Source organism: Porites lutea, chromosome 2 (genome assembly GCF_958299795.1).
Source record: "Porites lutea chromosome 2, jaPorLute2.1, whole genome shotgun sequence".
Taxonomy (NCBI): domain Eukaryota; kingdom Metazoa; phylum Cnidaria; class Anthozoa; order Scleractinia; family Poritidae; genus Porites; species Porites lutea.
In genome coordinates this window covers 36,484,293-36,494,339 of record NC_133202.1, presented here as the reverse complement: position 1 = coordinate 36,494,339, position 10,047 = coordinate 36,484,293, and the positions used below count along the sequence as shown (strand labels likewise).

The 10,047-nt window shown below is 41.4% G+C and overlaps 2 protein-coding genes across 2 annotated transcripts in view; both read right to left on the bottom strand.

Moving 5' to 3' along the window:
- LOC140928512 (leukocyte receptor cluster member 1-like) overlaps positions 1 to 10,047 on the bottom strand; it is a 137,705-nt gene that overhangs the window by 109,853 nt on the left and 17,805 nt on the right. The gene's annotated exons all lie outside the window — the stretch shown is intronic.
- On the bottom strand, positions 1,361 to 8,058 carry LOC140928501 (uncharacterized). The gene is made up of 2 exons (XM_073378256.1): positions 7,708 to 8,058; positions 1,361 to 6,563 (listed from the first exon to the last, which is right to left on the bottom strand). Exons 1-2 carry the CDS (start codon positions 8,038 to 8,040, stop codon positions 3,045 to 3,047), a joined length of 3,852 nt encoding a protein of 1,283 aa, XP_073234357.1. The 5' UTR covers positions 8,041 to 8,058; the 3' UTR covers positions 1,361 to 3,044.

Below are 10,047 nucleotides of genomic sequence, written 5' to 3'. Positions count from 1 at the left end.
TGATGAGCTGGTTATTTTGCGAAGTAAAGGAATTAGATCTTTTGGCATCTTAATGACAAAGACACCCTTCACAGAACTTGGAACCATTCATTGAACTTATGAACTCCCAAATGCTCCGTGGGTAAACAAATAACAATTTACAGTTTTTTTGTTCACATGTGTAGTGCTTTATCAATAACGTTACAAATACTTTGTCATCTTTCAAGTAGAAAAAAAATAAGCATCCCTAGCTCTTCCTCCCTTCGGAAACTTTTGGTAGACTACGAGTAGTCCCCCATTTTTCCTCAGGGATAGTAGAGCGAGCAAAACGCGAGCGCGCGTGAAAATCAGCCCACGCGAGAAAAGGCGACACGCGGCGGGGAGAGTCGCCTTTTCTCGCGTGGGGTGATTTTCACGCGCGTTTGCGTTTCGCTCGCTCTACTATCCCTGAGGAAAAAAGGGGGACTACTCGTAGTCTAACTTTTGGCATCTCACTTCAAATTCCTCTGCCCCGCCTCCACCCCCTGGTGGTAGAAGAATCTCCTTAGTCTCCCCGCTTCATATCACTAGTCAGCCCCCTCCCTAAATAATAATATCAAATAGATAACAATTATTCACCGAAGTGGAGGTGGCTAGTCCTGGATATTTACCGAACTGCGAAGCAGTGAGGTAAATATCCACGACTAGCCACCGACACTGAGGTGAATAATTGTTTTAGTATATACTAAAACAGTGAGATAATTGAGCACAAAAATGACGATTTTTAACTCAAATACTGTTGCCAACGATTACAATTTTGGCGCGTAATGACCGGGCGGCCGCGGCCGTCGCTTTTTCTTGCCGACAATTAAAACTTTTGAAGGCATTTGTTTAGCTCTTGCGGGAAAATTTCTTCAAAAGGAGTTGTGAATTCTTTTTGTATTTAAAATCATTCTATAAAAAAAGATTATTAAATTTAGTTTTAAGCTTATTTATGAACAACTCAACTAAATAAATTAACGCAAGACTTAAACTTAATTTGCATTTGTAAACAAAAAACTTTTTCACCCGTTTTATCGATAAATTCGTGTCAAAAAGTCAAAGTTTTACCTATTAAAACTTCCAATCCGAACTTCGTCACCTTCTTCGTGTATTTCGGAAACAGCTTGCTTGATTAGTTGTGAAATTTCTTTGTTTGCTTACGGCAGCAAACCAGGAAGGCATTTTGCTCGCAACTTACGCGAGTTTGGCGTCGCTCGCTAGGAGGAACTGGAGGTGAATCAGTGAATAGTGCAGGATATTCACTGATTGAGTAGCCAATCAGAGCGCGCGAAAAACGCTATCCACTGTTTTAGTATATACTAAAATTCAATAGTACAATATATTATTACACCACCACCAACAAAATAACCGTATCTATTCCTGATATAGAAACAAAGTAATACAAAAAATTTTCGTTTTACACGATTAGGCTAACATAAATCCACAAATTTACAGATATTTTCTTATACACACAGTCGCCGTATTTTCTAAAGTTTTTCAAAGTTTAATAATTGCACCTTAATCCGCTACATTAGGTGCAATGAATTTTTATGTCATTGACTAAGAGCAGCCCCTCCCTTTTCTTAGCCTGTCGAGCGAAACACCCAACAGAAGAAATGCGGGGCATATGCTACGGGCACCACCCATTAACTTTTAAGAAACGCAAGAGACTGTTAATAGTCTGACCTAAATTTCTGGTCCCTGCTGTGACTCAGACATTGGGCCGGATCCGTATCGGTGTAAGAGTTTTGTACGGGAAAGTCGTATTCGCCAGCAAGTTTACGTCGTCTTTTCGATAACATAAATCCTGAAAATAATTTATGTGTGCCAAAAAAATGTTCAATATGGAAAAAAGCGTACAGATGAGTGATTTTACTCCTAATGCGGTGTAATTACTGTGGGTAAAATTATATTTACGGCATTTTACTAAGAAATGTATGGAGAGCAAGGCATCAAAGTTGTTCATAAAAAGGCGCATTTGGTGAAAATTAGAGGCAGAGGATGCTCATTTTTTTTTTTCGAGTGCAAAAGCAAATCAGTCTTATTTATCTTACCTGGCCGCACAACCAAACATAACAGACTTGTACAATTTCCGGTTTGTACTCATGTTGGTGTGCTTTACAGCTTAAAAATTCTGCCACACGCTTACGACAAGCACATACAAACTTGAGTTTCTCTTTAGTAACCTCGGTTTTGGATGATTACACACTCAAGCCTTTGAGTAGAATGCAAAGTTTGTCTGAGTCACGCGGGGGATCTAATGTCACAAAACCTATTCTTAACCCCTCACCGTACTATTTTTGCTTACGACTGTCGAGCGCGACTAGCATACGTCATAACTTTCGACCATTCACACGCACACAATTTTCACTTACGACATCCACACGTGTCGTACGGATGTCGTGGGTCTAATTTACACGACACGATCAGACGTAAAGCCATGACGTATGGTAGTCGCGCACGATTTTCGTAAGTAAAAATCGGGCCGTCTAAATCAGCCTTTCGATAGCCTAAGTATCAGGCCTTCCTAAGAGGCTAAGGAAGAGGAGATTTTAGATGGGGGAGGGGGAAGGACATACTCAGGCTAATTTTGGAAATAGTGCAAAGCGCAAGTAAAGCTTTTATGTTTAACCGTAGTTATTAGAGGGGTCGTTTAACTTGGTTGACACCTCCAAAAAATTTATTTTACAAAAGACAACCTATTTGAGTTCTTGGCAGCCGTAAAGTATCTCCTGTATCGAACACATTTCGGAACGTAACTAGTGCTATCAGCGCGGAAAGTCTAACGAGGAATCGAGTTAAAGGCAAGAAGTTGTTACATGAGTTCAAGGCTATTCTTCACTAGTAAACCATGTTAAGTTTAACGGTACTCCCCAATTTGGAACAGTCATGAAAAAAGTCACAAATAACTTGTATTCACTTGCGTAGACCCGATCACACCACACCATCAGCTCAATGCATTGTTTACCAGTAGAGTACTTTTTGAGAAAGCTCTCACAAAAAAAAAACGTACATTCAATGATTTCTTCGACCACTTTGCTGGCCTACACAAATGATTCTGATTTGTCTAAAGTCTTGCTACAAGCTTTACACACGGTTGCATCCTGTTCGTTATGAAAAGTGCAAAATGTACACACTATGCTGCCAGGTTTCAATTGCTCCACATCGCCGACACCACGAGTTGCACCACATATGACACATATTTTATGCTCCAGTTGATTAAGGAAGGTACATCGGGAACATGACCATTCCTTTCCTTCGTAAACAGGGCTGGAGCAGGAAGTATCAAGTGAATTTGCAGATTTTAATTCCGAAAAGACATGTCTGTCTTTGGTTACTCCACAAAGTTCAGTGCTGTAGATTTCCCTGTCGCATTCTTTACAAACAATCAAAAGACAGTTTCTACACATGAGCTCTCCTTGTTTCAAGCAATGGCCACATACTGAAGCTGCATGCTTAGGATCAACCTTGCTTGTCGCCCCTTTTAACTCTTCATCCTTCCTTAAAGACGTAGCTTCAGCCTCTGGAACAGGATCCTTTCCTGATCTTTCAGAATAATAATCCCTTTTCAATCTGGACTCCTGAAATTTTTCATCTGACTTTCCCTGATCCTGAAGGAATCGGGCAGCACTACGTGTGTTATGTCTGACGTGATCGGATGAGCCATTTCCTTCCTTCTTGTACAGTGAATAACCATACCCAGCGCCAACATTTGGCAGAGGCGAACAATTTGATTGGGACACAACTACATCATCTGGTACATATTCTACTCTTGTGGTCCCAGTTCCATGGGAAGTAGCCTCCTTTGCGCTGCTGCTTTGTACGGCTGCTCTTTTAGAAGTGCCATTTTCGAGTGTCAAGTGATGAATCTGATTCCTGTCTAAATCAGAAAAACCAGGGTGAGCTTTGGATAACGCATATGCCCCTCCAGTAAATTCGTTTAAACGAGAAGATCGATGGCTGTATTCAGAAACACCAGGCTGAGCTTCAGCTCCGGAATATGCTCCTCCAGTAAATTCTTTTGACCGAGAAGACCGATGGCTGTATTCAGAAACAGCAGGCTGACCTTCAGCTCCGGTATATGCTCCTCCAGTAAATTCTTTTGACCGACAAGACCGATGGCTGTATTCAGAGACACCAGGCTGACCTTCAGCTCCGGTATATGCTCCTCCAGTAAATTCTTTTGACCGAGCAGACCGATGGCTGTATTCAGAAACACCAGGCTGAGCTTCAGCTCCGGCATATGCTCCTCCAGTGAATTCGTTTGACCGAGAAGACCGATGGCTGTATTCAGAAACAGCAGGCTGACCTTCAGCTCCGGCATATGCTCCTCCAGTAAATTCTTTTGACCGAGAAGACCGATGGCTGTATTCAGAGACACCAGGCTGACGTTCAGCTCCGGCATATGCTCCTCCAGTAAATTCTTTTGATCGAGAAGACCGATGGCTGTATTCAGAAACACCTGGCTGAGCTTCAGCTCCGGCATATGCTCCTCCAGTGAATTCGTTTGACCGAGAAGACCGATGGCTGTATTCAGAAACAGCAGGCTGACCTTCAGCTCCGGCATATGCTCCTCCAGTAAATTCTTTTGACCGAGAAGACCGATGGCTGTATTCAGAAACACCAGGCTGAGCTTCAGCTCCGGCATATGCTCCTCCAGTAAATTCTTTTGACCGAGAAGACCGATGGCTGTATTCAGAAACACCTGGCTGAGCTTCAGCTCCGGCATATGCTCCTCCAGTAAATTCTTTTGACCGAGAGGACCGATGGCTGTATTCAGAGACACCAGGCTGACCTTCAGCTCCGGCATATGCTCCTCCAGTAAATTCTTTTGACCGAGAAGACCGATGGCTGTATTCAGAAACACCAGGCTGACCTTCAGCTCCGGCATATGCTCCTCCAGTAAATTCTTTTGATCGAGAAGACCGATGGCTGTATTCAGAAACACCAGGCTGAGCTTCAGCTCCGGCATATGCTCCTCCAGTGAATTCGTTTGACCGAGAAGACCGATGGCTGTATTCAGAGACACCAGGCTGACCTTCAGCTCCGGCATATGCTCCTCCAGTAAATTCGTTTGACCGAGAAGACCGACGGCCGTATTCAGAAACAGCAGGCTGACCTTCAGCTCCGGCATATGCTCCTTCAGTGAATTCGTTTGACCGAGAAGAAAGACTGTGTGCACGGCTGCTGTCAGAAACACCAGACGGAGCTTTAGAAGTAGCCTCCTTTGCGCTGCTGCTTTGTACGGCTGCTCTTTTAGAAGTGCCATTTTCGAGATTCAAGTGTTGAAGCCGATTCCTGTCTAAATCAGAAAAACCAGGGTGAGCTTTGAATAACGCGTATGCTCCTCCAGTAAATTCGTTTAAACGAGAAGATCGATGGCTGTATTCAGAAACACCAGGCTGAGCTTCAGGTCTGGCGTATCCTCCTTCAGCCATTTTGCTCGAATAAGAACCAAAATTCTCTACGCGATTTGCTCTTGACTCCTGCGTTTCCACTTCCATCGGCTCAGTAGCGGATAGTTGTCTTCGATCTTCCACGGCAGTCGAGTTCTTATGCTGAGATGCATTCTCTTTTGGTCGATAAGACTGAAACGATGCGTTAGATGCAACCTGGTGACTGGCTGAGCCACGTATGTCTGGCAGGCCAACGTACTTAGACCCTTGAACTTGTCTTCCAGTCCTTGTGCTTGTGTCGGTATAAGCTATATGAGTATCAGTTGAGATCCTGGTCGAAAGTAATGGCGAAGTTGTGGTACCCAGGTAGGGAAGTGACTGAGAGGTTAACTCCGATGTATCCACCATACGTTTAGTATCAATTTTAGACAGATGCCGAGTTCGGACTGATGTACCATGAGGTGTAACGAAACGTTCTTGTTTTCTCTCAAGTTGGTTTTCTTCAGCATGTGCACCGTACAAATCTCGATCATTAATATTCACACCCATAAATGGTGCAGGGTGCTTACTGGAGGGTACATACCCGTGAAGGGGATCGACCCTGGAACGTGTATATGCATCAGAGGACGACACTGATGTGATTCCTTCAGTAGTCTCGTCGGTATCCATTGCTGTGGTCTCGGTAGCAGCTGACAGATCAGAATTCTTAGATTCTGAATCGGCACCTGAAACAGCATAAGCTGGTACTTGTATGACATCTTCAGTGGTGTTCATGTCTCCAATCTTCGTTGGCGTCAGCTGCCTCTGAGAAGAAGTTTCGCTGTCTTGTACCTTTTCAGTTTTTGCTCGCTTGGTTGCGGCACCGGAAAGAACCTGGCAAGCGTCCTTTACATTGCATGTTCTTGCCCGCGCCTTGATAAAGTGCCTTAGCGACAATTTGCTATCAGTGAAATTGTCCATGATTTCCTTGATAATCTGTAAATCAAGTTGAACAAGAAAGAGGTCCAAAGAAACCCACAGAGCACGAACTGCATCGACTGATTCTTTCACTTGAACTTGGTCTTCATCCAGCGTCTTTTCGTAGCCAAGAGATTTTAAGATGGAAAGGATAGCGTCCATGTCCTGCAGTTTTTCCAGAACATTTTTCTTAAAGAAAGCGGTGTAAAGCTAACAACGGAAAGAGAGACAGAAAATGTTTTGATGTATACTTAACGGTCGAAAGGTTACGGTCCCAATATATAACAACCCACTAGGCACAGAAAGGTGCAATTCTTTTACATATTGGAAAGCCAATCATACTGATTTATCAAGCTGATAAATTACTGAAAGTTTAAATCCCTTTAAGCCACACATACAAATTCTTCTGACTGATCTCAATACCTTCTCTAAAGCAGGGATCCATATTTGCGGTCGTCAGGACGTCCGAGACGACCACAACATTGTCCAGACGAAAATACTCGTCCAACAGACGACTAATTTTGAGATTTTTTTATTTGACATTAAAGACCTCCACTGCGGTTTAGCTTTCCGCCAACCACAAAAGCTGAAGGCAATTTGCTCAGCAAAGTTTGTCAAGAAGCTTTTAAACTCGTATTTGTAGAGTATTATACTTCAAGCCGATCAACAGCCTTAAAAATTCCTCAAATTCCCTGAAGACAGTTACTAACAAGTGGGATTCTCACTGTGAAGTCTCGACCCAAACATACCTCACATTTAAAACAATAACCTCCTTAAATGAGTCCATAATCATTAATTGGCAAGTATATTTCTAGACATACTTGCCCAGCTGACAACTTTGAAAAAATACTAATATGATCCCTGTAAAAGAATGTTGAGAGAATTTGATGCAGGATTTAAGCAATTGCCCTTTGGTAGATTTGTTTTATTTATTCCCATAATCTTTTTTCTTGATGATGTATTGATATGCACTGAAGAAATTAAAGTTGGTTACTCTTGGGACTTGAAGGGTTATACACTTACACATCAGTTATATACAACTGTAGCTGGAAATCTTTTTCCAACAGCCCACACTCTGTCAATTTCCAGCTTCAAAATTTCGAGCAACAGTATAATTAAATAAACAAATTACTTAAAGACTGGTCCCTCGGGAAACAGTTAATATTGTTTTCCTCAAATCTCAGTGTTTCCAAATAACTGTTTCCCTCACTACTAGTCATTAAGTGTTTATTATTTTCTCAGGTAGTGGGCATGGAGCTTATCATCCAAAATGTATTTAATATACCTTTTGCAACCAAATAACATTTATTCTATCAATGCAGTTTAATTAATTCTCAGGATTACAAAAACCTACCTTAATAGTGTGATACTCTCTTCGCCAAGGAAACTTCCACAAGTTTATTGCATACTTCTCTAAGCTGTGAAATCCAGCCATCAAACTACTAAAGGCAGTACCACCTTCTTGATCTTCAAAGTTCTTACATTTAGCAGTATTTTGCATAATGCTTTTATACAAGTCTATCGGGAGGATGAGAAATCTGTCCGTTGGATTCACAGATTGAGAGCACAAGTATTCTCTTCCTTGTTCCGAAAGCTGGGTCTCTTGAAACTTCTTTGTCCTACCAGCTTCATCATTTAAGTGATATTCCTGGTATAACGTGATAAGAATACTCTTGGCGTCATTCATGATAACTTGCCAGTTTGACAGTCTGAAAGAGATAATTCAAATATTCAGTCAGCCTTTAAGGTCTAGTAGTTAAAAGCATCCCTTATTTCATGTAAATACAGTATGCATTCTTGACCAAGCAGTATGCTTTATTGACCAACAGTACACATTAATGATCTAATAACATACATGAAAAAATTTCTCGATTGTGATTGGCTAAGAGAAATGCAGCTTTTAGGTAACACGGTGCAGAAAAAAGGTAATTTTGTGCAGAAAAGAGTAACAAACGCGACATTCTGATTGGCTAATAACCCTTTAAGCCCCAGTATCTACATACAAATTCTCCACACTGATCTCTATACATTTCCTTAAAGAATGAGTTGAGAGAATTTGTTAAAAGATGAAGGCACTTTTACTTAGGTGGTCATTTTATTAATTCTCATAACTTATCCATTGACAATGCATGGATATTGATAGGAGAAAATTGATCTTGGTCACTATTGGGACTTAAAGGGATAAACAAAGGAACTCACTGAGAGCCAATCAAATGCGCCATCTAAATGGTGCAAAATTGGGATCCGCTCCGGACCAGTCTTGAGCAAAAAGATTAATGGTTGGCATTTGCAGCACATTTGCTTTTGCGACCAAAACAACTGTAGAGGAGCTGAAAAACTGCTCTAAAAACGAAAACACTGCGAAAAGCACTTGTTTTTGGCTCTTTGTTTCAAAGAATTGGTGCATAGAGAAGGAAATTACTGATGAAATAGAAAATTATGAGCGGGCTGAGCTTAACACTTTGCTCGAGCATTTCTACGCCGAAGACAAACAATAAAAAAGCTGAAGATTATGAACCAGAAAGCCTTAAAGTAATGATGGCACCCCTTGATAGGCACTTAAGGAACAAAAGCTACACCCTGTCTATTGTACGTGACCGAGAATTTAGTTTGTCCAAAGAGGTGTTGGAGGACAAAGTGAAACAGCTTCACTTGGCTGGCCGTGGTAAGCGCCCAAACAAAGCTCGGCAAGTATCAGAGGAGGAAGAAGAAATTATCTGGAGGAGCGGAAAACTCGAGGTAATAACCCAGAAACACATTGAACAATTCCATGAACTGTTCAGCCCATTTTTGCAGCTTGCAAACTTTAAAAACATCGAGCAAAATGTTGTTTTGACTGCACGTGTGATGATATTTGAAAAATTTGAATAATTTATTTTTGCACGTAGTTTACGCATGTTGACTCCCTACCAAAGTGACTTTAAAGCTGTCTCGCAATTTTTTCATGAATATTATTAATAAGTAATCACATGATTTTTCTCGTGCAATTTGGAATAAATAAGCACTCATAAATTTTTTCAAAGACCACAAATTGTACTCGCCCTACGGGCTCGTGCAACTTTGTTAGTCTTTGAAAAAATTTAATCTTCCTTATTTATTCCACATTGCACTCGAAATCATGTGATTACCTGTACAAACATGACAAAGCAAAAAATGAGGTCAATTTGCAGCCACCATAACTCAACAAGGCTGGCCCAGCTACACTTAAAGGAACGAAAAAGGAAAATAGAACTTAAAGCTGAACTTCCTTGCTGCCCAATGCTCCACCTAGGCACATATATACCCAACACCTTCAAATTGTAATGACCAAACTCAATCCCCAGAGCTTTTCCCTAAAAAAAATGGGAGTAAATGACAGCCCTGTAAAAATTAAGGAAAACAGCTGAAATATTGTTGAGCAGTACTCTACTTATACCAGTGTTCTCCCTAAATTTTAGCTCAGCAGGTAAGGGACCATTCACGACCAGTAGGGCAAAAAATATGCGCCAGAGGTGCACTTTCCTAGTGAGGGAGGGGTTAGTGGAGTGAGGGACATGTCCCGCCCTCAACTGGAAATTTAGGAGCTCCGTTCTCTGAAACGTCATTCCCTCATTTTAAGACCTATTTTATGGAAATTGGCCCTTGTTATCTTTAGACAAAAATTTAAAACGTTGGATGCGCATAATTTTACTCTATCTTCGATGTTTTCTTTCCA